The following is a 27,976-nucleotide window of genomic DNA, read 5'->3' as shown; positions in this document are numbered from 1 at the left end:
CAAGGTATTTCTTATCCTACTCACTAGTGTAACCTATTTCACCAAGAATATCAGTATTAGTAATTAACGACTGAACCGACATGAAAACTTTCCCTATCAACCGAAAACTCACTATACTGATCTCAATTTTAGGTATCCCCCTTGTGCATGGAGCCAAAACCAAGATCAAAAGAGGGTGCAGCCCTTCGACCAGTTCAGCCATAGATAATCCCATTGGCGGACATGCTCTGGTAGCTAATCCGCCAACATTCTCTTCAGCTTCGGTTCCTGTTGCAATTTCAACAAAAATTGGACCAGTGCGAAGCGACTCGATATCACGAACCGACAGCGCAACAAGCTACCCAGCTTCGAGCACCGCGAGTTCTGCTGTTAACTCCTCATCCCAATCTCATTCTTCGACAATGTTGAATGGAGAAGCTAGCGTGACCGCTTCAAATTTGCCGTCTAGTAGTAGCGGTACGGCAAGTAACAATTCTATAACTAATTCACGAGTTAGCGGAAAGGTGAGCTAGACCTTCCTGGAACTATCCGATAAAACCTGTGAATTGATGTCAAATCTATTTTACCCTTATCAGGCAGGTATAGGATGGCCGGTACAGGAGGTAGATGTGGCTCCAATCAAGCAATTCTTTAGCGCTGACTCGGTAAGTGGAATAGTCTAATTTCTGATAGTATATATGGAGAACAGGCTGATGATATGTATTATCAACTGCAACAACAGGCTGTGTCTTGGTGGTTCAACTGGAACAAGAATTGGAATTCACCTTTAGTGAACTCGGATGGGGTAAAGATCAATGCGGAATTCATTCCCATGATGTACGTGATCATTCTTTAATGCGATACGTGTATTCAGTACTAGTGGATAAGTTGAAGCTGATCTTCGATATAAAATCTAGATTTGGGGCAGAATACCTTGATAACTCCGTGTCTTTCCAGGACGGAATTAATGAAATGATGGGGTATAATGAGCCTGGTAAGTACCTTATGTCATCCACGCCGTACGGAGGAACAAATGAGTTTCAACAGAAAAACTGATTGCGACGAACTGTAGATCTCAAAGGTAATGGAGGAGTCGCATCTTATCTAGAGCCTTCTGCCGCAGCCGAAAAGTGAGCAGTCTTAATCGATATTCGGATGGGCACGTTTCATATACATGGACAATATGAGCTATGTGGAAACCACCGAGATCTCAATTTGCTAGCTACATCTTGGTTAGACCATTTTGTTGCCACATATACTGATATTGTGTTCAAATTGCAGATGGAAAACTCAGATAATTCAGATTCGTCAACAATATTCAGGGATCAAAGTTCATTCACCTGTGGTGGCATCCAACAAAACATGGCTTGTAGTAAGTAATACAATAAATGGTAGTGTGCCTGTACTGTTCAGAAAACTGATTATTTCTCATTTTCGTCTACCTGTTTTACAACGATTAGGAATTCTTCAAATCTATCTGTCCCGACGATTCAGCTTCAAATGAGTGGGGTGATTGTCAATATAAGCCAGATTACTTATCTCTACATCTTTACAATACAGATATAACTTATTTCAGAAATACTTTATCAGATACACATAGAGACTTCGGATTGCCTGTAGTGCTATCTGAATTTGCTTGTTTTGTAAGTCTCACCCAAATCGTACACAAAGTATTATCCTTAGCTACGGCCTCTGGAAACATCAGTGATCTCAATAAGTTGTAGAAGGTGAAGAACTATGCTAATATCGCAAACATTTCATCTGCATTAGCAATTCAGCGAAAATCGTCCTACACCATCATTAGAACAAGTTAGTAAATTCATGGAAGAAGCTATGACTTGGTTAGATCAACAAGATTGGGTAGTGTAAGTCCCTCTCAACTTATCTTTCCACCACAAAACCTATCTTTCAGCCTGTATGAAATGAAGCTGATCAAGATTAACAATAGAAAATATGCTTGGTTTGGAGCTGCTCGTGCTGCTGAAAATCTGCATGACGTGTATGAAACAAACAGATTAATGGATGAGAGCGGCGCAATAACCGAATTGTGAGTCAACTCAAAAGCTAGAATGTTTGTAAGGTATAGTGATAGGGAAGGAAGCTGATCAAAATTGTGTTTGATGTTCTAGAGGAAGACAATATATGAACGGAGGGAAGAAGATTTGATAATTATACCGGAGACGTTCACGTCAAAGTCAATTCATGCCAGCTATACAGCCGAATTGCTATTATCCTCAAGCCACCCTCACACCATAATGGTCTAGAATTATTAGCGATGTATGCATTATTTCTGAACAGAAAGTCTCTAATTAACCGTGCAATTGCTATTCGGTCTATTGAGGTTCCAGGATACTGATAAAATCCTTTGCCCGGAAAGACAGGACTCTGAGCGAAGGGCGAATTTTGCGGCACCTATAAGATTAATGAGTGGACCCCTCAAGGGGAAACAATGAGTCAAGGTATAATGGATAATTGTGTTTTCGGTACCTTTGTCTATTTAAGGCTGTTCAGCTGACTGGATCAACTCCTTTCATCGACCTTTAACATGGCCCAAGAGACTGAAAGGCTAGATAGAAATCAAAAATGAGCTATAAAATTGGTCAAGCGAGAAGCCTGGCTGTAAAGAAAGAGACATTTAGTTCAGTATTGTTATATTTGCTTTTCAACATCGAAGGTCATCGATTTTGCCCATCCAAGGTGATTGCAACCTTAACACCATATGATTAATTCATTCAGCATGTACTATAATTTTATTTCAATTTGGCTGTTGGCAATCACTGCTACTAACGCCGTTGAAAATCAAGCAAGAGCAACAAAACCAAATGGGAAAGTGAGCGGTTAAATTCCATTTCATTTTTTACAGTAGTATCATTTCGCTCTTCGCGCTGACGGTAAAAGGCTTATTCGTCATTTATATAACTTTTATAGGCAGGTATAGGATTTCCCGTACAAGAAGGAAGTGCAGCACCTGTATCACAATTTTTCACTCCTGATTCTGTAAGTGATCTCATACCGTCGATGACCCGAAATAACGACATCAGAGATACTGTGTACTGTACATTCTTACTGTTAAATTTGGGTATTGATTGACAGACCGTTTCATGGTGGTTCAATTGGCACAAAAATTGGAATCAAGGTGTAATGCAGGCTGATAATGTAACGATTGATGCTGAATTTATTCCAATGCTGTAAGTTTCCAAATTTTAAATTCGTTTTAGATTGTAAGGTTATCGATTGCAAATTGCAATGCAAGCAAAAGCAAAATACTGGATTCGAATAGAGTACTGAACATTGATGATTTTTTTTTGTCGTTGATACTTGAAACTATTTGAATCCCTAAGATGGAGTACAGAATTTTTAGATGACAAAGCATCTTTTCAAGAGGGATTTACGACTCTATTAGGATACAACGAACCTGGTAAGTCTCTCATAAACATTAATTGATACAGTACAGGGCCTTACCGATAATTGCCATTCAACTCTCTAATTGTATAAATTTACCATTGCAGATCTTCCCGCTCACGTGGGAGTTTCAATTGATCTCGAACCTGCTGAAGCTTCCGACAAGTAAGTTATCTGAAATGTATTTTGAGCCACTATTATCCTGCATTATCCATTGTATCATTCCTTGAATCTAGCTAATCCATTTTATATTGATAGATGGAAGGAGCAAGTTGTCAAAATTAGAGAACGATATCCCAACGTCAAAGTTGCATCACCTGTCATGGCTTCCAACAAAACTTGGATTTTGGTGAGTTACGAGTGCTTATATTTCACTTGTTCCATGCATATCGCTGCGATTGTATTCTAATGCCTCTGCTAATCACCGTCATAGGATTTCATGAACCTGATTTGTCCGGAATATTCAGCTATAGATTCATGGGGAAATTGTCAATACAAACCAGATTACTTATTAACTCATCTTTATAGCACAGATGTAACTTACTTTAAGAATACTTTATCAGATATGCATAGAGATCTTGGATTACCTATGATTATATCCGAATTTGCTTGTTATGTAAGTACTAGATTCCCAATTTGATAACCTTTTGTGTGTGATCTTAGCAAAATACCAAAGTTAATTGTCAATTCACCTTGTTTCGATTTCTAGCACTTCAACACAGATCCGCATCCGGAAATCGAACAAGTTAGTACCTACATGGAAAATACTATGAATTGGTTAGATCAACAGGAATGGATCATGTGAGCAACTCGAAATTCCTTTCGGTAATGATATACGTATGAAGCATCGCCAATACTCATATTGTTCAATAATGCTCTTATAGTAAATATGCTTGGTTTGGAGCAATGATTGATTCCGCCAACTTGCATAATGTGGACGAAACTAATAGATTATTGGATGACAAAGGGGCTCTGACCGACTTGTGAGTTGATCGACATTCTCCTAGCAACCTTTACTTCTCTAATTAGTGGAGCTGATACAGTCTTGGACAATTTTGTAGGGGTAAACAATATATGAATGGTGGAAAGAAAGTCTGAAGAAAGCAGGAGACAAAAATGTCCCATAATGTATTTATTGCGTCGAAATATGCACTGAAATCTTCTCTCATTCCTTGATTACGATGACATTACGAATTATCTGTTAATCTCTTAATTTCATTTCAGTGACCTCACACGTTTTTAGGGTACCACTGTGCTGTATCTTATGCCGCCGGCGGTAATCCGAAAGGGTAGGGAGACGATTAAAATGTTAACCCCCTCACACCCCCCAGCTCCTCACTACTCGTATCTTACTGTGACCCTTATATTGATTTCAACAGATTAGAAGAGATGACGTCAATTTAATGAGATATGTAACAAGCGAGCTCATTATTTGCTCATTTTAGCTGGAGGCTACGACGATAACAACCAGGGAAAGTAGCAGAAATTACTGTAATATTCGTTCGCACCAAATAAGGTAGGGAGATCCCGCTCATTTTCGTATAAGGCGACATGTGCATGTATTGGTTTAATGACTGTTAAACTCCTAAAAATGTGAATTATGAATCCGATCCGAAACACCATGGGACTGACTGAAAAATTTGAACGGAAAATGGTGTCATAGCTATGTGAACATACCTTCTTGGGAATTCAGAGTGCACTTTATAAAGAAGTTCTTTATCTTTCTCTTCTGTGTTTCTATTTTGACTTATTCTCGAAATCAATTAACGCAAATAAAAAGATATATATCGCGATATCTATCTATCTATAAATACATTTTAACATACATAAAGGATAATAATACACAATAACAATGTCAGCAGCACAAGGATCTACATCTACATCAGGTAAAACTGTTTTCTTTACTGGAGCAACAGGTTATATCGGTGGAACAGTTTTAGAATCAATTATAAATTCTAATACACCACCAAAATCAATAACATTATTAATTAGAGATGAAAAGAAATCTCAAGGTTTTAAATCATTAGAATCTGCTAAAAATAAAAATATTGAAATTAAAACTGAAATTGGTTCATTAGAAGATTCATCATTATTGGAAAAATTATCATCGGAAAATGATGTTACAATTCATACTGCTGATGCGGATCATTTAGAAGGTGTTAAATCAATTTTGAAAGGTCAAAAAGCCAGAAAAGACAAAACTGGTCATAGACCAATTCTTATAGAAACTTCTGGTACAGGTGTTTTAGTCGATAAAGCAAAAGGAGATTATCCAAATGATGTTGTGAGTAGACTTTCATCAATCTCCTACCTCCGTCAAAAAAGACTTTCATATATACTATAAAAAGCTACATAAGTAGTGAAAGATTGATCTAAATCAATAGCTAATTTATCGAATGATTTTGTATATAGATCTACACAGACCTTAATCCTACTCCAGCTACAAGAGATTCACCAGCATTAATCTCAATGACTGAAGTACCTAAAGAATCACCTCATCGAGATGTCGATTTGGAAATTTTAGAAGCTGATAAAGCAGGTTACATCAAATCATATATTATTTTACCTTCAACAATTTGGGGTAAAGGTGTTGGTGAAGTTTTTGATAAAGGATTATCAAATTCATTCTCTGATCAAATTCCAACTTTAATTAAAGCTGGATTAGATCGAAACAGAGCAGGTATGGTAGGAGAAGGTAAAAACATTTGGCCACATGTTAAGATTACAGATTTATCAAATTTATATCAATTAGTTTATAACAAATCTACACAACAAAATCCTACTATCGGTCATGGATTATCAGGATACTATTTTGGTATTTCAGGTGAATATACTTTATATGGTGCAACATCAAGAATCGGTCAAGCTTTAGTTAAATATAATTTAATTTCAACAAAAGAAACTCAACCAACTTCATTTAATAAAGAAGAATTAGATAAATATTATAATGGTTCAACTTATATGGGTACAAATTCAAGAGGTGTAGCAGATAGATCAAAATCAATTGGTTGGAAACCTAGATTCACTGATCAAGAAGATTTATACAAACACATTGATAGAGAAACTATTAGAGTCGAACAAGAATTTGGTAAAGAGTACAAAACCAAGAAATTCACTAGTTCTTACTAAGTCAATTGTCACAGCGACTGAAATCCCTTGAAGTTTAGGCGGATAGTTCACATTGATAACAATTAGAACAGGAAAGAAGACGACAAAAAAGGCAAAGGCAATGAAGAATATTTAATTATGTAGCAAACAATTTTTATGCATTCCATGTTTCGAATATCTTGTGATCGATATTTCATGCGTTTGTTGTGAGCATCATTTATCTAAATACATGATAAGGGCCTTCTTGACAAGGAACGTGTAAACACCTATACATATGTATATATACTATGCTATCAAGAACTGGCACGTATGAATATAAAAATCTGCATACACAAAACGCATGAAGATGCAGCAGCAAATGCCGAATTGGAAGCAATAACACTAACAAAATCCTACATCTATCTATTGGACTTCCTCGCCACCATCTTCCATATCCATCTCTTCGAAATGTTCTAGTAATTCGTTGATATCAATTTCTGGGAAATCTTCTTCATCCTCATCATCTGCGTCTGTGTCTTCACCAGCACCTGTATCCATATCTTCATCCATTTGCATACCACTAGCAGCAGCAGCAGCAGCGGCTGTACCATTTCTCTTCTTACCACCTTTCAAACCTGAACCCGATTTTTTGTTTGAATCGCCCATACCAACATCGCCATCTTCATCATTTTCATCTTTAGATTGTTGATCATGTTTATAAAGATTTATAGCAGCTCTCATTTCTTTATCTTCTTCTAAATCTCTTAAGAATAATTCATAATCTCTTTCAACATTTCTTTGATCTACACCACCTTTTCTACCTAAAGCACCTCTACCAATAGTATTTGAATTTTCATTAACATCTTCAGCTTCTTTTGCAATTGAACGTAATTTCCAATTTCTAGGTTTTGATTTCTTTCTTCTATTTGGATATGTTTTCTTAACTAATATAACATCAGGTATTCTATCTTGATTAAATGATTCAAATGCATCATTATTAAAATTTGAATTTGTTAAATGATATCCTAAAACTGTATCACCAGGTTGTAAAATACCACCTAAATGTGTTCTTGTATGATAAATTCCATCATCACCCATTCCATCTTCATCCATATTACTATTATTACCAGAAGATAATGATCTGACTACTTGTGCATCAGCTAAAACATATTTTCCACGTACAGGTCCAGATGGTTCAACATCTAAAACGATAAATTCAACTAAATCCGTAACTGTTGCTAGTGAGTCAAATGGTTGCCTCCAATATACAGGTGCTGTAACATCAGTTTGCTGTAATGTCATAGGATCGAGGAGATGTACAGTGTTACCGACTCTCGAACAGATGGTTAAAGGTCTAACAACAAAAATAAGATTAGCTCGTTTCCCATGACTATAATATTCTTATTTCTAGTCTACTTACGAAATGTTACCCCATGCTTTAGCTTGATTTTTAGGTAAACAAACTAAATCGTCTTTACAGACAGGTACAATTTCTACTGAGTAAGTGAATTTATAGTTGGAAGTGTTGGAATGTGTATCGGAAGAGATCAACTGTTCGGATGCTTTCGTTCTAAATGCATGAATGGATTTGTCAGCTTGCATTGTTTTTATAGTATATGTCTGAATTGACTTACCTGACAGGTACGACACCCGCTAAGAATTCTACCATCTTTATAGCATTATTTCTTTCTGCGTAGAAGAAATCAAGACCATCTCTTTTTTCATTAATATTGATTGTATCTCTAAATACAAAAAGTTGGATCATCAATTTTTTAGAGTCAAAATTAGGTTTATATTGTATGCGATGCGATGAGAATCAACTTACTTGTGAGCATTATGTTTTAATATCAATTGTTCTAACCATAAGAAAGTTCTTTTATGTGTGACTTTTTGTCTAACTTGAACACTTGCTTTCCAAGTATTTTTAGCTGCTAATCTTGTACATTGTGGACATTGACCTGTATGTACAACCAATAATAATTCAAAAGTTTGTTGTAAAACTGTATTTGCTAAAACTTCTTTTTGAATTGTTACTTTAATTTTAATTCTTCTTGAATGTGGTTCTGTCCATATGAATGATGCATCAATTAATCGAACTTTCATTAATGGTCTAGATATTTTCTTTAAACAAATTGCTATAATAGTCACAAATTCAAATGTAAGCTACGATGCCCTTTATTCTTGTTTCAGAATTTCATATAGCTTACCTAATAATTCTCTAGATTCAGGTTGAGCTGTAACCCATGTTTGAGGTGGTGATAAAAACCTTTCACATCCTCTACAAAAGTTCAATACGGCTTCTTTTGGTATACCTTCTGTTATATCAACGGTATTTCGTAAACAACCAACACCTGTAATTTATATAAAAGAATTGATCAGCAGGCACTCATATATTTTGATCTACGCTAACCATGTCAGGTTTATTGATATCCGGTTTCCCCAATATGCCCTTGAGACCAAAGTTGAGTGGCAACATTCCTGACACTCACATAAACCAGCTCCATTAGCACTACTAATTACAGTACCACAATCGGCACATAAGATATAACTTTCTTGACCTGCAGCATCGGGCTCATAGTCCATAGCTACCATCTTGACTGATATCTGGCTTGATTCTTTTAGTGATGTTGATTAATCGTAATAACCAAGAAAGATAAGATTGGTAAGTTGATTTCCTATATTATCATTCACCAATTCACCAAAATACAAATGAACAACTTTACGCTAGAAATCTTAAAAAATTACCACGTGCTCATCGCCAATACGCTTAAATGTTCTGAGTGGCAAAAGTCATTCATGCCCCCCATATTACTCAAAATATATCACTGTCTGCGGATATCACCGCTTAAATGTGTTCCCGATAACGCATCATACATCATGGACCTCTGGACCTCCTCTTGAATCATCAACAATAATAACATTTATGCCATATACTACAACTAAGACTACCCCAACCTATATACATAACAACACGAAGAAGAGACAACTCTAGTTCACACTCTCTTCTTCACTTGACAAGCTCATTACTATGTCAGGTCAACATGTCCGACAGCCATCGACAGACGATGTACGACAGCATATCATATCATCCTTATTCTCAAAACGTGATGAAGATGGTACTCCAGAGGAAACGTTGATATCTTATTTGAAAGTGTATGAGGAGGATCCGGGAGATAGCCATGGAGGACAAAAATCAAGATATTTAATGCTAGCCGGTATGTACTGAATGCTGATAGATACCTCTGATCTACATGATTTCGCTTGGTAATCGAGAAGACTTCAACTGATGATTGACGCTCTTGTAGTGACCAAACTAGGGAAAGTTGTGATACACAAAGCTAAGCGAAACAACAACTTATCTTTCTCGAAAGGTAAAACATGGCATCTAGAAGATATGAGAGTGTTAGAAGTGATAGGAGTTAGTGCAAAACTCGCACTGTTGCTTCCGCATTTCAGTAACGTTCGCTAATGACTCCTCGTTAATCAGCAAACCGACTTCGCTTTGACCATGACTATACGTAGATATCATTGGACAACGGAAAGATCAAAAGATCAAAGTCATTTCTTGAATTCGATAGTCAAGGTGTACAGAACGTATACAAAAGGAGACGTACCTGAATTAATCAATTTCACGCCTTCTGTTTCTCAACAATCTGCTACTCCCCAAAATCACAATGGAAATGACTGTAAGTCAACAACCCTCCGACCCTCCAATCCTCCTGCTCTCCTACTCAAATACAAAATACGGCCATGATCTTGTCATGAATCTGACACTCTGTGTTTCAGATATACCTACACCTCCTCCAATGGACCGACATGGTTCACCTTCCTCACCTTTAGGTCGTTCAATGGATTTAGCTCCACCCAACATAATGAAGCAGAGTCGAAGTGGATCATCTACATCAATGGCATCCGGAGGTTCTAGTCATTATCAGCAGTCGAATGACGGTAGATCTAGACCATCTTTAGATGAAGAACGTCGACCTTCTTTAGGAGGGGCAAGTGGTGGATTTGGTCGTTCACCTTTAGCTGAATCATCTATGCCTCGACCTTCGATACCCGATACAAGTAATGGAAGAACTCCTTCACCTAGAAGTGTACCAAGTTCAGGTCATCCACCTAACAATGTAGGACAAGGTTATCCGGCTTCCTCTGCAACGGGACAGAGAAAAGGCTCGGAAGATAGGCTAACTCCCAGTGAATTACGGAATGTTTCAGCTGCTTCCGAATACGATAATCAGCCTGCAACTAGTAGGATGGCAAGGAGGCCGTCAAACGAAGCCATGAGGGCTATAGCAGAATCAGACAAGGATCCTGCTGTTAGACCAGACCCAAGTACATCGAGGAGTAGAGATTACACCGCTCCAGCAACCATCGATATCACAAAATCTCAATCAAATGCTCGTACAGCTCAACCTTTACATCCTGAACCTTCACGAAATCAAGATCGACCTCAACAACAAATGCTCACCCCGACAATTACGACAACGGAAGCATCTCCTCTAATACCTTCTGAAGCCACCTTCTCCAGTCCACCTTCAGATAATATACCTATCCCAAACAATGGAGTAGAAAAAAAATTGACTAGAAGAGCTTCATTCCATCCTCCACCGCTTGATACAACTATTTCAAGGGAAGTACTGTTAAAATCAAAGACTGGTATATTACCTGGAGCAATTGGGTTATCTGATGGACAACAGAATGATCAAGATATCATGAATAATGTCGAGGAGATGTTAGAAGGTTTCGATTGGACCGCTGGCCTGAAAAACGGTGGTATGAATGGGATGTTGGGAGAAAGGAGGAAAGGTGGTGCGGATGCTATAGAAGGTAGATTACTGGATGAATTAGCTGCTTTGGACTCGGTAAGCTAGCTGTATATCCCAAGTTATCCGTTGCAAAAAACGTTGCTGACGATCAAGATTCGGGAACCAGGCAAATATTCACGCTTTTCTGGAATCCGACGATCGTATAGCTCAAGTTTTGGGTCATATAGATGAAGCTTTGCTGGAGCTCGATGATATCGATCTACAGATAACAGGTTATAAGATGCAGTTGAATGTGAGTTAGCTGTCTCGATTTGATTTATACTAGTCGAGAAACACAGCTAATCCTTCAAGTAGGCTGTATCGGATGATATATCATTTATCGAGTCTCAAAATAGGGGTTTGCAGGTCCAGACTTCCAATCAGCAAGCTTTGCTAGACGAACTGAGACAGTTACTCGTGAGTTAGGAATTCATCAGCATTCGGAGTTTAGCTGAAAGACATCGGGAAATAGCAAATTGTCGAAGTACCTTCCCAAGATATACGCACACTTACTCAAGAGTCACCTAGTACGCCCAGAGGTGTGCAGACACTTGAGAAAGCTGCTGCATCTCTATATAAGGCTTTACAAGCTGGAATGGATAGTGGTGAGTGACCAATATCGTACGTCTTGCCGGTGTGTCTTGCTGAAAGCGTCTCGTCTTCTCTAGCCAACGCCGAAGTTGCTGCTACCATCGCTCGCATGCAAGAATATCGTGAAAATAGTGCTCAATTCTGTAAACGTGTGGCAGATTATTTAGATGTTACCTTCAAATATCAGGTAAGTTGCCTACCATTGAAAATCACACCGAAATGATCGCTGATGATGGATATGGCCTCAGTCCGATGCTACCTTATCCGAATACCGAAAAACAGCCAAGAAAACTATGACTTTATCGCCTCATCGATCTATGGGAGAACACTTGATGACTTATGAAGGATTGATACTGTATGTCAAGGAAATGGACGAAGAAAGATATCAGAAGCTATGCTCGGTACGTTGTCCCTTCCTACATTGTGCAACGGTCGCGTTACCTAACTCTGCAGTTTCTCTTGGTTAGAATTACATGTCGACTGCTAGTCAGTTACATCAGGCGGAAATGAAAGATTTGTTGATGAATTTTATGAGTTCTCTAAACGCTGCTCTGGGTGATTCGTCGAATGATGCTTGTAAGTCAGCCTTCCAATCTGTCGATGCTTTATCTGACAGACTTGATTAGCTTTCTCCACTGCCGTTGGCCCTACAAACACCACTGGAAAACCATCTGCTTTACTGAAATCCAAGAATGTCATCGGTCTTGGTAATTCCAGCAATACCAATCAGCCTAAGAAGGATAGAAAAGGGGATGATTATTCCACAAGGGCTTCTGACGTAAGCTAGCAAAAGATCGGCCCTTTTATACGTATACTCAGCTAATCTTGCCGTTCTGAAACAGCTTTACCGACAATCACTGACAGAGATAATCAATCAAATTGTTGGAGAAGAAGATTTCATATCTGCTTTCTTACATCTAACCGATACTGAATCGACTTTTGCGGATCACATGGAATTGGATAGTTATTTCAGAAGGCAAGCTGCAAGACATGCAAGTAAAGGTATGAGTGTAGGAATGATGCAATTAGTCAGAAGTATGATGGATCTGGTATTTGGATTTGTTGAGGGTGAATTAAGACAATGGACGGAAGCTGCTGTGGAGAAAGCTCCTGTGTAAGTGCTTCTCCCCAGACTAATATTGTGAACATGGGACGAGAAGGAAAATGCCAAGCTGATGGATATTATAACCATTCAGTGCTATTGTCGGAATAATAGCCGTTACTGAACGCTTGGCAAAAGAAGCTGAAGAAGAGAACACTTCCATCTTTTTCGCTCAGCTATTTGATAAACAACTTGGTCGACAAAGGCAAATGTTGGACTATTTCGTTGTAAGTGTGCTCATACTCATGCCTGATCAACAAAAGCCAAAGTGATAGTAAACTGATCATACATATTCAGAATGAGCAAATTCGAGTTATCGAAGCATCTAAATTGACAGTCAAAAAACGTAAAGGAGTAGCATTTTTCGTTAAGCATTTCCCGGTATTCATTGAAAAGATGGAAGCTCAATTAGATGGATCAGAAGATTTATTGATTAGACAGAAAGTTAATGATATTTATGAAAGAATAACGAACAGTGTCTTTGGAAGTTTACAACAGTTAGCTAAAATGGATAGAGCTGATAGTCAAGCTACAGAAGATAAAGGTCAATTGAATTACCATGTTATCATGATTGGTAAGTCAAGTCTGTTTGTTTTTGCCCAAACTCGGTAACGTTATTATGGGTTTTGTAATTTGAAACACTGATGCTTGTGACCTTCAATAGAAAATATGCATCAATTCGTTGATGATGTAGAAAAGTTGAATTCACCTGTACTTGGTGTTTTTTTGCAACGTGCTAAAAATCTATACGAAGAAAATATGACTATTTATGTGAAATTGTTATTACGTAGATCCTTTGGTAAACTCATGGTAAGTTACTATTTTAACAGGTGATCATTGCGAATAAGCTAATTTGACTTTTTTTCCAATACAGGATTTCTTTGATGGAATAGATAGATTATTGACTACAACACCAGCATCAGAAGTAGCATTACATTCAGCTTATAATAAGTCATCATTAAAGAAAATATTAAAAGAACATGGATCAATAAAAGATTTACGAAAATCAATTGATACATTATCAAAAAGAGTTGATAAACATTTTACTTTGGATGAAAATGATCCTAATGATAATAATAACAATAATAGTACCGTACAAACATCAAATATTAATACAAATACAGTATTATTAATTCAACAAGTTTGGAAAGAAGTGACAAATGGTTTATTAAAAGAAATTGGTAGATCACAAAATATTATATCAAAGTCATATAATGATTCTGGTTTAGGTTTCGAATTTACGTTAAATGACGTTGAATCAATTTGTAAAAGAGCTAAATAAGTAACGCAAATAGTTTACCTTTTGTCGAAATGAGAATTGGGGAACCAGATGTAACCAAACTAGGATTTTTCTTCTTTTATACGTGCGAGAATACCGACATTAAATGGTCAAGACTAGCGGACGATGTCCTATTATACGATGTTATGTTTTTTTTTTTTTCGCTTTTCATTTATAACGACTATTCGTAGTTTGTAATCCGATGGAATGCATTATTAGTTGAATTGCTCATATCTACATATATTTAAAACATACGAGCAATATTGCTGTACAATATCCTATGAAACCCTATTATGCATGAATGACCTGATTTTTGAAATCCTAAGAATTACTCTTTTTTTTAACTTCAATTCACTTTTTCTTCTTATTCATTTCTTCCATTGATTGATAACTTCCACCTGAATTCGAGAAACTACCTGATTCAGCTGTATATACAGTAGTCATACTTGAACTTGTTGATGATCCTCCTTCTCCACCTTTTTTCATTATACCTATACTATCACGTTCACCTGAATTGTTATCACTATCACTACCTTGTATAGGTGTTGCGTCAGGTCTTTCTCTTTCAATACCTTCTTTACGTTTTTCCCCTTCCGCACTAATGGAATTATCTGATCTTTTTGTTCTGGTGGTATTAGGAGACGATGATGATGAGAATGTCGGTGGAGGTGGGGGTGGTGGAAGTATAGGTGGTGGTGAAGATGCTGTACGTTCATTCTATTCATGGTCGGAAATCATGACATTATTAGTTATAAAAACCCCATCAACTGCGATGTCAAGCAGTGATGTTCGGTAAAATGAAAAGAAGGAATGTCTAATGAAGGATGTCTCAGATGACGTGTACGTGTACAAGGTGTGGCGAATGATCGACAAAGGTACAGAATCAAGAGGAGAAAGACAAAATGTAGATCTGCTTCCGCAACTCACCTTTCTGGTATTCAGCTTGAAGCCTTGTTTAGCGAAATGCTCCGCCAAATCGGTAGGTTTAGGTAGTGGAGGGACTCTGATGCAGTGGTGATCATTCATTAGTCGGATACATGGACGCTAATGCATTCCCAACTCTTCATTCAGTATAGAACTCACTGTCTGGGTGAGTATACTCTAAATGGCTGACTTTGAGCTTCTACCAGGCATGGCGCAGGTGCACCAGCATCCGTCGCGATTGCAGTCAAATCAAAACATCTAAATCGCAATGAATAGGTGCCTTCTTGTCGTACCGAAAGATCCTGCAAGTGAGCAATACATACAATCAACCTCCCTTTCAATCATTTGCTCGATTGTTATTTTATTACTCACTGTGAATAGAAACCATGTTCCCATACCACCTTCGGGTGCAGGTACTCTGACACCTGCAACATGTAAATTCCCATAAAGATTCCTTACTCCCTTTGAAGCTGTTATAGTTGCATTTTGCTGACCACCTGTTGATTCATTCGCTGGCGCATTACGATGTGCCTGCTGGATAACGTCCTCATGAACCACAGGAATAGGGTCTTCACCATCAAATTCGATCTCCATGTCGTTATCACCATCCGCACCCATTTGAATATCCTGTTGAGGTGTCGCGGTTCCACTTGTACTTCCAGATCTCACGTTCGATTCACGTTCAGAGGATATAATATCATTCAACCTAGATGCCGATGAGGAGCTGCGACCGTGATCATGTCCAAACCCGTCTCTTGTAGGGGGAGATGATCTCATGATTTCTAATCTTTCTCCACCGCCGTCTATCATAGGTATATCTTCGTCATCCACATCGTGGATTGTCTTTCCGTCATCATATATTTTGATTGATATAGGGTCGGATTCGCCATCCGGTGTACTCGGCTGTTGTTTTCGGTTTGTATTGATATTTGATTGAGAAGCGTGTGGTTGTGATGAGTTTGCATGGCGAGACTTCTCCTGCGGCAGTCCAAGTTCGGCTGCACAAATAAGATGACTTGGTTCGATGGAGCTATATGATTTGATTAAAACCAGTAAAGAAGATCGAACATTAACAGTGCAAGAGAGGGGTTTAATGCCCAAAGACGATAGAGTTACGCTTTAGGAGAGCGAATGATTTCACAAGTGATTTTGTGTTGGTTTGATAGGACAATAAATGAAAAAGCCGAGAACGAACCTCGGATCAATTTCTTCTTCTGAACCTGTCCCACTCCCACCACTCTGCCGTCTCTTACGTTCTACTGCTCGGAACCGCACAATCGGTGCTGGACCAAGTGGCCGTCGATCTTTTTCTGTCTTTCTTCTTCCCAGTACTGGCTCCTGTGCTACAGCAAGAGCGAACCTACGATATATAATTAGATTAGTAAAATTTCTTATATGAAAGATGAGCACAGAAGTAAAACTCGTCATACCTCAGTGATCTACCCTCAAACATCCCATGTTTCACTAATACAGGTGGTGTAAAAACCCAATCAATATCTTCAGTCGTAGGTGCAATTGCTGAGTTCAGTGGATCTGGATCTGTTGCATGATCATGCGAAAGAACTTTGGGAGATGGTGCATTCGGTAGCATACGATGACCTAATGCAGTAGTTGTGGTCAGGTTTGATGTAGAGGAACCTGAAGCCGAGCCAGAGCCGGATCCGGATCCGGAACTGGAACTAACATGATGAGAAGACGATGAGTTGGTTGTTCTACCAGTCGGCTGAGGAGGCGGAGGAGGATACATAATTTGTTAAACAGAGTTGTGTAACTCGTTTTATGGAGTTGAGCGTTGGGATGGTGTATTATGCGTAGTGTGATTATGTTATGGATAGACAAGTACTCGTGTATTTGACCGTCTTCCAGTTCTAAAACTTGTGTATCAAGATAACCGCTTGGTTGTTGGTGATCGAGTTTTCAGGCTGGTTTTGATGACGTTTGACTATTCTACAATGACTGCCGGACTTAAGGTGCGGTTATGCTATATGAAATAACTGATTTTGACTTTAATTCTTTCGGCTGTAAAGGTTGTTGTTGAGTTGATATTCCTCACTATTCTAACCTATTGAGACCTTTATTCCTCGTCGTATAGATGTATTCTACAACCGTGAGATTGAGAGATGGGATGGTTGATGGTCTCCAACCACCATGGTTTTATGTTTAAGATTTTAAGAGAGAAAGGTATTTTCGATTCGACTTGGTTTACTTTTTAGATTTTTAATTTTGAAAAACAGAAAAAAATAAATTTCGTTTGAACAAATTTTGCGAGAGCGTTCAAGCGCTTCGGAGAGTTGTAAGGTAAAGGAATTTCTAATGTACTGTATGAAGGGGTTGGTTGCATGCATGCAAGCTGCTTAGGTTGAAAGAAGAGAAAAAGTCCGAAAAAGAAGAACTGTCTACTACTCTGTATGTGGTTGTATTGGTTTGTGGAGTAATCAAGTGGCAAGGAATAAATTGAGAGGAATGTTCAGTAAACTCAGTAGACCTTAGTCATCAGTGGAATTGTATTCTTAAAATTCAGGGTAATTGGGTTAAAAGCACAGACCTACAGACCCGCACAGACCCATAAACTCATAGAGTACACATCATCACCATCAAAATATAGAGTCATCAGGTTTAAACGCATCATCATTTTCATGGTTCCTGCAAAATCCCTGAATGTTTATTTAAGGGTAAATAACTACGGTAACAAATTTCGCCACATTCAATTTGAGTAATGACGTAAGCATTATGACCATACCTTTTTACGAGAACTGCTGGTTAGTATCCCTTCTTGTCCCTGGTTCTTGTTTTTTTCTTTTCTGCTGTTTTCTTTCTTTTCATACAAGTTTTCCTTTCAATTTGAATCTAGGAAAATATGAAGAAAGACAACATATGCAGCAGTCTGGATATATTAAACTACTTATAAACTTGAGTCAAGATTTTTGGGTAGATTTCAGGAAAATGCTTAGAAGCTAAAGGTTGTAGAGAACAATCTGTAACTCGGCCCGGAGCTTATGGTAATGGCGTGACACAAAAAAATGTCAACATCAGCCTACTATAGGCCTCAGAAACGCGTAGTGCGTTTGTATACATATACGGCCAAATTGCAGTAACAAAACGAACACTCCTGGACCTACCACCCCATTTTGCTCCTTATCCGCAGAATACTTGGCTAAGGATAAAAAGTAATACTTCTGCACAAGATATGTAGGTAGCCTCACAGTCGGTCACGATAGTAATCTTACATTTCTCACCGTTGTGCTGTTTACGACCGTTTGTCTCTAGCAGATCTTTATGGACGTAAACGTAAGACCTTCGTGGCGTCAACTTAAGTTAAGTGTGTAACATTACAAGCGTGACAGAATAATAGGTGCTCGTTGACAAATGCTGTAAGACACACCTTACATACGCAAGTAAGCGAGGCTGATCTGAGGTAGTTTTACACCTCGGTTGGTTGGTAACCTTACATTCCTTCGAAGTCTTTGGTCCTCCCCTCCTGCATCGCTTTTACACTGGACCAAGTTCGGCGAAACTCTCTTTGCAATGCAAATGTGATTGCTTCATACAGAGATCTATTCGGCGACAAAGTGAACTCATCAATTCTTTACATTCTGCTGCTCCATGGCCATTGTTTTACGCTCATGTCTTGTATTGATTCATGCGCATGATATTGAAAGGTCATTCTATCGTTGATATAACCAACTACCCGGAAGTGTAATTCAATGAAATAGAACGGAAGAATGAGGAGAGATATGATAAGAATCGATTAATCTAAAAAACTGGATTTGGATGTCGTGCATTTGTTTAATAAGATAAAGATAGATAATAAGTTTAGAAGGGTATATAATACATGAATCAATATAAAGAGTGTATATTAAAGATTGTCCAAAACAATGAGACTAGAAACGTATGGAAGAAGGAACTTGTACACTTCCTGGAGTCATGGGTAAATTTGATCTATAATCATTATTGCCTGCGAATCTTGGTGAAGAAGGTACGATTGGAGTTGTAGGTGCAGAAGAAGTATACCTAATTGGTGGAGCAGATAATAGAGGTTGTGGATGTGAAGGTGTCATTGTACCGAAAGTCGCGCTAGCAGGTTGTTGTGGAGATCTCATCATTATGGATTGTGGTCTTGGTGGATTTGAATTTTCGATATTTGATTTCAAGTTTGAGAACACATTTTTGAATGTAGATTGTGCACCTTTTTCTAAGGTTAGAGTAACTAATGTATTATAATTTTGACCTGCACTTTGATTTGCTCTTGAAAATTCAATTTTAAATCTTATACCTTTTGATACAACAACTTGACCTGATGTGGAAGAAGAAGAAGAAGCTGAATGTGAAGAAGCTGAACCATATTCTCTTACTTCATCTAATTTACATTTTAATCCTCTTACACCATCAATTTCAACTAAAGCTACTTTAATATTTTGTTCATTTAATATTCTTCTAACTCTATCACGTGTACTTGATATATTATCTTGTGCTAATAGAGTGAATGAAGGTGCTTTAAATGAGAATAAATTATTAAACCATGATCTTTTAGGTGATATACCATTCATACTTCCTCCTCCAACTGAACTTGATCCAGAAGCGAAAGAAGGTGTTGCTGAAGGTGGACCTAATAAATCATTACCGTTACTACCTCTACTACTGCTACTGCCATATGGTACAGGATCAATTGATACGTTTTTAACTTTCTTCTTTAACATACCAAAACCATCTGTAGCTCTATGAGCTCTGAATCCAGATGATTTGGTTGACCAAGAAGATATTGATGGATCTGTAGCTGTGTCTGAACTATCGATGATAACATATGATGTATCTCTAGGTAATAAAGATTCAGTTGTATTAGTTCGATTGTTGGGTGGAGGAGCAGGTCTTGAAGCTGTATGTATGGGTTGAGGTCGGTTATGATTGACATTAGCTGTTCGAGGAGGTGGTGCTGGTGCAGGTCTTTCAGCTTGGAATACAGGTACGGAAGGTGGTTGAGGTGAACTTAGTATATGGTGTGGAACTTGATGTTGATGTTGGTAATGACCTTGAGGTTGACTCTGAGGATGTGGTAATTGAGTATCCCAAACGTTTTGTGGTGAATAAATTTGAGGAGATTCCATTGGTGGATAAGATCCATTTGATATACCACGATGTGAAGATCCAGTTGAAGATGCGTAAGACCACCTTTGTTGATTGACTGATGATTGTTGCGGTGTGACTAATGGATATAATCCTGGTCGACCACCATGTGATGGTGGTGGTGGTCCGCCTAAACCTAAACCTATTAAAGGTGAAGTTTGACCTCCTCCAACTATTCCACCACTGCCATTATGTCCATGCCCTAATACAGATGAAGTAACAGCAGTAAAAGTAGAATGTATTGAAGCTACATCAGCTTCAGTTTCATCATCATCTGCATCGGCAAATTGTTCTGCTCCTTCTTCAACTGTTGAAGGTAAAACGTTTGGTAAGTTTACACCTGCACCTGCAGCGTAAGCTAAATAAGCTTGATAATCTGTACCTAAAATGGCTGAACTCGTAGTAGAAGAACCTGAAGCGACGGAAGATCTAATGTTCATGGTATTTAACTGAGCAGCGACTTCATTGAAAAAGTGTTGTAAAGTTTGATTAGGTACCACAGGTGCATTGATTGGAGGCAATTGTGGTGTTTCAGGTAAGATAGGTGATGAAAGAATCTCTGATCTTGGTCTACTATTTGTACTACTTTGAGCTGAAGAAGTACCGGAAGGAATAAAATCAGGAGGTGGCATATCTTTAGTTGGCGTTGGACCTTGTAAAACGATGGCAGGTGTAGGTGTAGTAGGTACACTCATTAACGTTGTGGGAGTTTCCATTGTAGAGTTTCTATTTGACATAGGAGGTCTAGGTCCAATAGGTGATTTACCTGGAGTTGATTTACCATTTCCACTAACGATCTTAGAATGTATAGGTGAATCTTGAGATGCCACATTAGGTTGACCAAGTGCTTTTTTAGGTGTGGGAGCTTGAGGTCTACTCGTTGGAGTATTTTCAATTGTATCGTTTTCACCTAATGGTGTAAGTTTAGGTTTATTAGATGATGTTGTAACAGGTGGTACACCTTTTCTCTTTGCTGGTGAAGATCCATTGACAGATTGAGCTTTACGAGCTTGTCTTCTATCTCTTGCAGCTTCAGAATCGTTTTCATGTTGAGGATGATGATGATTATTATTATCATTATTTTCATCCATATTATAATTTTCTAAATGTTTATTTCTATATTTAATTAATAAATGATAAATAGCTTTTTCCCAAGTTTTTTCTTTTGATAATAAAGCATTTATAATTTCTTTATCTGATGCACCTGACCATAAAGTTTTTAAATTACCCATTATATCTTGATCAATTTCATTTTCAGAATTTACTGGTCTTTCAACTTCATTTAATGAAGGTGGTGAAACTGTTAATCTACCTGGAATTGGTCTCGTAGGTCTCGAAATGAAAAATGGATGTTTTAAAATTTCAGGCATAGTTATTCTTTTTTCTGGATCTTTTTCTAACATTCTACTTAATAAATTTCTAGCAGGATCTTTAATTTCATCAGGCATTTCAAATATTCCAATTTTAACTTTTTGTAATAATGATCGAATATTATCATCATCAAATGGTAATCTACCAGTTAATAATGCAAATAATATTATACCACATGACCATATATCAGATGAAGATCCATGATATGCTTTTCCCTATATATCGGTATGTACTGTTAGTAAGTTGTTTTTTTGGCTGACCAGAGTATCGTTTAAACTTACTGCAACAATTTCAGGTGAAGCGTAATGGGGTGAACCGCAACTAGTTTCTAACATTCTTTCACCAGCTTCCCAAGCTGCCATACCAAAATCTGCGACTTTAATATTCTTATCTTTATCCAAAAGTAAATTTTCAGGTTTTAAATCTCTATGACAGATATTGAATCTATGACAATAATCAACAGCATGTATAATTTGTTGAAAGTAATGCAATGCTTCTGATATTGGTAATCGTCCTCTTTTAACTAAATAATCAAATAATTCTCCTCCGGGCACGTATTCCATTATCAAATATCTATATATACCAAACGTTCGATCCATTAGTAAGCATACATGATCTCAGAATGTGTGTGTGTGTAGTATATATACTTACAGTTCAGAAGAAGTTTCCCAAACATCATATAAGTTCAAAACATTTGGATGGTCAATCAATTTCATTATAACGATTTCTCTTTCGATACCCAATAAGATTTTATCTGATTTTGCACCAGCTTCTGACATTGACATTCTTGAGTTTAATATTAAACCTTTTGGTACGATTTTTATAGCTGCATATTTCCCCGTTATCGAATGTTTTGCTATCTTTACTCGGCCTGTTTTGATGATGAAAACGAAATGAGCATCGTATCCTATTACTTGATATCTCCATATTTGCTACTTACCCGAACTACCTTTACCAATTGTTCTACCAATTCTCCATTGACCGATCATTTTAGCATCATCTTTTGAATTTGACCCATTCGTCCTTTTCCTACTTATTGTAGCTTGTTTGGATGCTGATCCAGAAGCTGAAGATGATCCAGATGGATCTCCGTGTCTAGTTGCTACAGATGCCATTATGGATGGCTATCAAATGTATTTCCCTTCGTGATTCTGTTTTCTATCCTTATATCATAAAAATATTGTATTTGCTGGGAGGGTTGTTTTTGTTGAATCTAAATTTATTGACTTTCGTAGCTGTTATCGTTATTGTTTACGGTTTTCTCGGTGTGTCGAGTCAGTTGATGTAGTTGATAATTATATAAAAGAATGACTATAGTGAGGTTATACCAAACTGAGGTGCTACGTTTAGCAATGTGTAAAAGATGAAATTGATTATACGAAAGATTTCAAAAGGGTAAGAAGCTTCAATGAAGAAGGTAAAAGATGATCGTGTAGGATAGATGTGATGGTGGGTAAACAGGGTTACAAAACAGAACGATTCCCAAACAACGAGTAGTAAATCCTTGTTCTTCTTCTTAGGCAATGATCAAAAATAACTAAACAAGCTATAACTACGATTTTAACCAATCATAACAAAAGCTCAGCGTGGAAGTCAAGTTGTTTGTATGATTACTGTAAATTACAGTTAGTACGGTACGGTATAGGTAAAGCTTATACATTGTAAAGCTTAGCGTTTGTCTATTTGCTCTACCTGAGATTCTTTGCCTAAGGTAATGGCAGCACTTATTTCATGACTGAATGAATATTGAGTTATCCATCGAGCCCCTTGTCCCCTTCTCCCCTTTTCCTTGTATTCTTTGGCCCTTTCACATATAGCATAACAAAGCTAAGTCGAATGTAAACATCGTCACCATTTGTTTGATGTAATTTCCTTATTTTTATTTCTGGAGAACTTGATATAACCTATACCAAAGACAATTACTGGGTCATCAGGATTTACGTTAACAAAACTGCAATTATTCCATGTTGCGAAGTCAAAGGATTAATTAGAGAGGAGAGGAAAAAAGAACGGAATCACCGGAAGACTATATTCTTAAACCCTGATCTATACAATATCAAAGAAAAATCATTCGCGTATTTTCGCAGAGCAAAGTTGAAAGATATTGTCTTGCCCTTATACGTGATTTTGTCTAAATAATTATATAACCTATCGAAAGATTAAAAAGGCGTTCACAAGCAGGTTTCAAGACGAAAGAGTAAGTGCACAAACAAGTTACAAGTTACCCCGGTTCAGGGAAAGTATAAAGTGATATACGCTCATCGGATGGTAAAAATTATTGAATTACCCTTAGTTGATTCTTTTTGACTTGTTTACTTCGATGTGAAAGTACAGAGTCGACGCGATTGATTTCTTCTCACAACAGTATTTAATCGCACTATAGCAACCATTTCGCTAGAAACACTGACAAAGATTATTTCTGGGAAATGCTATAAACATAGAAACATAGCATGTGGTAGTTGATGCAATAGGGTACGTAGGTCTCTCTATATATATATATGAGCAAGATGCGTATGAATCATAGTGTGATCGAAATGCAAAAGCCCTTGATAAAATGCAAAGCTGCAAGTAAAGTCCAGGCTTATAGGTTATCGCGAATACTTTATTGGTATACTTCACATTACCCTCGTTTGCGATAACCTTTTAAAAGCCGATAAAGCAAAGAGGTTCAGTTGATAAAATATGATGTGAATCTTTCGCCCCAACGATACTGGACATGATATATGTAGCACGCCGCTTCAAATAAACATGTTCTTCTAGGATCTACGCATCAAACCATATATAGTCTCGCTATTCTGCCAAAATGGCTATTGCTCTTGACTTGATCCAATATCAATCTCATCCATTTCGAATGGAAATCTCTTTCACATCGGCTAATCTGCTGAGTGATTTTTGCAGACACCCCGGTTCCTCATTAACCAAGGCACATTCTTAGTAAGATCTGGATTATAAGCGTGTGACATACTAGCTGTAACTAGAGTATATGCACGCGTATACCATCCGTATGTTGTAAATCCGAAGTAAGGTGTGATGATGAAAACATATACAGCGAATTATGCTTCGCTCTTCGCTACGTTACCAATGAGAATAAGCAATAAGTTGTATTATACATTGTGATGAGTTCCAACTACCACAATAAGTTGCCAATGTCCATGTTTAAGTCCGAATTGTTTCGTCTGCTCTCTACTACCAAAATGGATATATTTAAAAAATTTGATGTGAGATTGTCGTGATATATCGTGATGTCTTGTCGTTATGGTATAAAATGTATAAATATGTAGTTTATGTCATGTATTTATCCTGCAACTTCTGGATCAGCTAACCCATAACAACGCTTATCGAATAGCTTACCTTCCAAATCCAAGCTAAACCAAACGTATTGCTTGAACCGTTCGCAATCTAATTTGTTAAAGAAAACCATAAGCTTGTTGTCTGTATGTGACAAATCTACCAATAAGTCGATTGCACTCACAGCCATTCTGTACCATCTAGCAGCTTCTTTCATATCTTTCTTAATTCCATTTGAACCTTTCGAAAGTAAGAATCCCATCTCTACGCAAGAACCATCAGCTCATCTTCGACATTAAGAAACAATGATATTGATATGATCAACTCACGCTCCTGTGACGCTACGTCACCCATACCTGCAGCATACTTAAGATATGCTAATGCTACATCTGGCGCTTTCTTCACTCCTACACCTTCTAAAAAGCAATTACCAACTTCGAACATGCCTAAAGACAGCTCTTTCTGAGAATCGCAGGGTCGTTTACGTTAGCTGATTACTTAATGGTATATTACTTGGGTAAATGCTCACCTGCATGGATTTCTTTTGCTGTTCTGTCAACCTTTTATGACCAGGTGATTTATGGAAATCCAATCCACCTTCAGCAATAGTTTCATCACATGCTTGTCTTAATTCCATAAAAGCTTTTCTTTCGTCTCTAGCAATACCCCACCCATGACGAAGTGCTAAACCTATATCAAAAGTGGATATTAGCTATTTGAAAGTATTTCACCATATTCCTTTAGGCTTACTTACCCCAATACATGCGACCAGTGGGACTACCACCTTCAGCAGCTTTCATAAAATACCAAGCTGATTTTGATAAATCACCTTTACCTCTTGCTTCCAGGCCTGCATGAACGTATTCATCTGGAGTTTTGCCTCCATCACCTCCACTTCTCCATCCGATATTAGATGATGTTTGTGATAATTTCCTTTCTCTTTCATTTTGTAACAATTTTTGTTTTTCTAATGCTGATGCTGAAACTTTAACATATTTACCATTTGGAAAAACTAAATCGGTACCATTTGAAGATTCATCCGTCGGTTTAGGTGTTGTTACAGGTGACTGACCACCATCTAAATCATAATATGAGTATGCAACAGATTGAAATGACATTTGGGAATGACGTGATTCATTATCACCCATCATAGCAGGATTTGGCCCATCATCCATCTTCATAGGTACCATCAATGGACTAGGTCGTTTAGGTCCATTAGTATTAAATGGTGCTTGAGGTGGTCGGAATATATCTGTATCCGATTCTTTGGGAGAATATTTGTACTGCTGTTCTCCCGCGTTTGACCTCTGATTCTTGAGGGTTGGAGTAGTTGAGTTAGATGAGGCGGATCTTAACGTGCCCGCTCTTTTCGGTAAACTATTATGAGCTGGTCTAGGTCCAGGTATCAACGATGTAGGATGAGATATGATACTTGGAATACTTGATGATTTTTTGATTGGTGAATTTGGTTCTGATCTAGGTAAAGAAGCAGATGGAGGCGCAGGTGCTGTATTAGGTGGAGGAGGAGGAGCTCTTCTATGAATTATGAGTGGTTTTTTCAATTTCCTCGATACACCTTCACCAGTAGTTGCGCTTCCTATTCCTACAGCACCTACGACCGAAACGGCAGCTTTTAATTTCGATAATCTTTTTGATGGACTTGATTGTCCACTTTTTTGTTGAGAACCTTCGACACCATTTATAGCTTCAGGTACATTATCAGTATCTAACCATTCAAATTGACTTTCATCATCTCCCCAATCACTCCCCTGTTCACCATGTACACTTGCCCAATCAGCTGATACTTCAGTTTCTTCAGCTTGATGGACTACAGGTACTTGTTTAGCTAGTGCGTCGGATCCAGATCGATTTCGATTTCCTCTCGACGGTATTGACCCAAGGTTAAATACAGGTTGATGTGGTTGAGATGTATATGGGGTTGTAGATGTAGATGTATATGCGGGATAACTGGGGGATTGTGATACGTTTGTAAGTTGTATAGGTTTTACTGGTGGTGGTTGCATGGGTCTTGATTTGACTGAAAAACTCTTTTTCGGCGTAAGAGAACCGCTATTTGACGAAGAAGCTAGATTTATCGTTGAACTACTACTGGAAGGTTGTAATCTATTTTTATGGGTATCTCTCATATGTAGACTTTCTTCAAGATCATCATCCTGTTTAGCAGGTGTAGCTGTGTTCCGCTGCTGTTGCTGTGATTCAAAGTAAGACTGTTGAGCTTGTCTCGACGTAGATGCTTTTGGGGTTGAAGGTGATTCATATCCATCATCATATCCTTCTTCATTTTGACTAATAGATCCATAACTATCGAAAGAATCTCTAGAGCTGACTGAACTCAGTGAATCGACAGAATATCTTGAATTGCGAAAAAGATTTCCAAATTCTAGTGTCGGTACAGGTGGAGGGTTCGAGGACGAAGACTGTTGTTCTGGATTAGGTATGGGTTGTTGAATGGATGTGGGATTCCGGTAGTTACTAGTATATGAGTTTGATAAGGAAGATGGTACAGTTGAATTTGATGCTGAGTTGGCCTATCAAAATATCAGCTATTTGATATATGAGGTTCGGTCAGAACTCACTCTACTTCTAGCGCTTCTACCTTGAGCTCCTAATCTAGTGAGAGGACTAACGAAACTACTTGTTGAAGCTATTTCTTTGGCTGAAGGCATTTTGCGTATAGAGCCATGCCGCTGTTGTTGATACTGGGTAGGTTGGTTGAAAGACGATGGAGGCTGAGGCGATTGGTATGTCATTCTGACTAAACTATGTAGTACGATGAGCCATTCAGCCTGATTATTGGGAATGACTAAGAATCCACCACATGAAATCTAGACTTGCTTGCTGTAATCTAAAGAAAGTGATTCGTCTCCATGTGCTGAATTCTAGTGGATGGTTGGTGCATCAATGCTTGTCATACAATAAAGTATGCTGTACTCGAAATGTGATTCCACCGGTATGTTGAATTGTAACTCTGATGTATGCTGATAATTTGAATTCGGTAATGTC

The 27,976-nt window shown here is 37.8% G+C and overlaps 8 protein-coding genes across 8 annotated transcripts; 4 read left to right on the top strand and 4 right to left on the bottom strand.

Moving 5' to 3' along the window:
• Positions 1-80: 80 nt before the first annotated feature.
• Positions 81-2,145, top strand: L201_000827 (uncharacterized protein; the record flags this gene model as incomplete). Its single annotated transcript, XM_066216623.1, has 10 exons — positions 81-503; positions 576-644; positions 722-816; positions 897-973; positions 1,052-1,109; positions 1,261-1,351; positions 1,440-1,622; positions 1,750-1,844; positions 1,928-2,026; positions 2,109-2,145. The coding sequence occupies 10 exons, from the start codon at positions 81-83 to the stop codon at positions 2,143-2,145; spliced, it is 1,227 nt and encodes a 408-aa protein (XP_066072720.1).
• A 571-nt stretch (positions 2,146-2,716) lies between these two features.
• L201_000826 (uncharacterized protein) lies at positions 2,717-4,479 on the top strand (the record flags this gene model as incomplete). The annotated part of the gene is made up of 10 exons (XM_066216622.1): positions 2,717-2,809; positions 2,908-2,976; positions 3,073-3,167; positions 3,321-3,397; positions 3,489-3,546; positions 3,640-3,730; positions 3,815-3,997; positions 4,091-4,182; positions 4,266-4,364; positions 4,443-4,479. The coding sequence occupies 10 exons, from the start codon at positions 2,717-2,719 to the stop codon at positions 4,477-4,479; spliced, it is 894 nt and encodes a 297-aa protein (XP_066072719.1).
• Positions 4,480-5,233: 754 nt separating this feature from the next.
• Positions 5,234-6,510, top strand: L201_000825 (uncharacterized protein; the record flags this gene model as incomplete). The annotated part of the gene is made up of 2 exons (XM_066216621.1): positions 5,234-5,665; positions 5,794-6,510. The coding sequence occupies 2 exons, from the start codon at positions 5,234-5,236 to the stop codon at positions 6,508-6,510; spliced, it is 1,149 nt and encodes a 382-aa protein (XP_066072718.1).
• Positions 6,511-6,891: 381 nt separating this feature from the next.
• L201_000824 (uncharacterized protein) lies at positions 6,892-9,060 on the bottom strand (the record flags this gene model as incomplete). Its single annotated transcript, XM_066216620.1, has 6 exons — positions 6,892-7,822; positions 7,889-8,038; positions 8,103-8,210; positions 8,294-8,603; positions 8,676-8,819; positions 8,958-9,060. 6 exons carry the CDS (start codon positions 9,058-9,060, stop codon positions 6,892-6,894), a joined length of 1,746 nt encoding a protein of 581 aa, XP_066072717.1.
• A 436-nt stretch (positions 9,061-9,496) lies between these two features.
• Positions 9,497-14,251, top strand: L201_000823 (uncharacterized protein; the record flags this gene model as incomplete). The annotated part of the gene is made up of 16 exons (XM_066216619.1): positions 9,497-9,683; positions 9,774-9,886; positions 9,956-10,154; positions 10,255-11,333; positions 11,404-11,529; positions 11,592-11,693; positions 11,749-11,881; positions 11,945-12,054; positions 12,116-12,268; positions 12,335-12,443; positions 12,494-12,645; positions 12,710-12,981; positions 13,064-13,196; positions 13,267-13,543; positions 13,634-13,779; positions 13,844-14,251. 16 exons carry the CDS (start codon positions 9,497-9,499, stop codon positions 14,249-14,251), a joined length of 3,699 nt encoding a protein of 1,232 aa, XP_066072716.1.
• Positions 14,252-14,599: 348 nt separating this feature from the next.
• Positions 14,600-16,919, bottom strand: L201_000822 (uncharacterized protein; the record flags this gene model as incomplete). Its single annotated transcript, XM_066216618.1, has 6 exons — positions 14,600-14,965; positions 15,176-15,251; positions 15,332-15,474; positions 15,545-16,202; positions 16,368-16,532; positions 16,603-16,919. The coding sequence occupies 6 exons, from the start codon at positions 16,917-16,919 to the stop codon at positions 14,600-14,602; spliced, it is 1,725 nt and encodes a 574-aa protein (XP_066072715.1).
• Positions 16,920-19,053: 2,134 nt separating this feature from the next.
• L201_000821 (uncharacterized protein) lies at positions 19,054-22,779 on the bottom strand (the record flags this gene model as incomplete). The annotated part of the gene is made up of 4 exons (XM_066216617.1): positions 19,054-21,879; positions 21,946-22,237; positions 22,316-22,535; positions 22,605-22,779. The coding sequence occupies 4 exons, from the start codon at positions 22,777-22,779 to the stop codon at positions 19,054-19,056; spliced, it is 3,513 nt and encodes a 1,170-aa protein (XP_066072714.1).
• Positions 22,780-24,946: 2,167 nt separating this feature from the next.
• On the bottom strand, positions 24,947-27,723 carry L201_000820 (uncharacterized protein; the record flags this gene model as incomplete). The annotated part of the gene is made up of 7 exons (XM_066216616.1): positions 24,947-24,964; positions 25,016-25,063; positions 25,137-25,216; positions 25,282-25,414; positions 25,482-25,642; positions 25,707-27,501; positions 27,550-27,723. 7 exons carry the CDS (start codon positions 27,721-27,723, stop codon positions 24,947-24,949), a joined length of 2,409 nt encoding a protein of 802 aa, XP_066072713.1.
• Positions 27,724-27,976: the final 253 nt, after the last annotated feature.

This window comes from Kwoniella dendrophila, chromosome 1 (assembly GCF_036810415.1).
Source record: "Kwoniella dendrophila CBS 6074 chromosome 1, complete sequence".
Lineage (NCBI taxonomy): Eukaryota > Fungi > Basidiomycota > Tremellomycetes > Tremellales > Cryptococcaceae > Kwoniella > Kwoniella dendrophila.
Note: the sequence above shows the minus strand (reverse complement) of the source record. Positions and strands in the feature narration are given on the sequence as shown.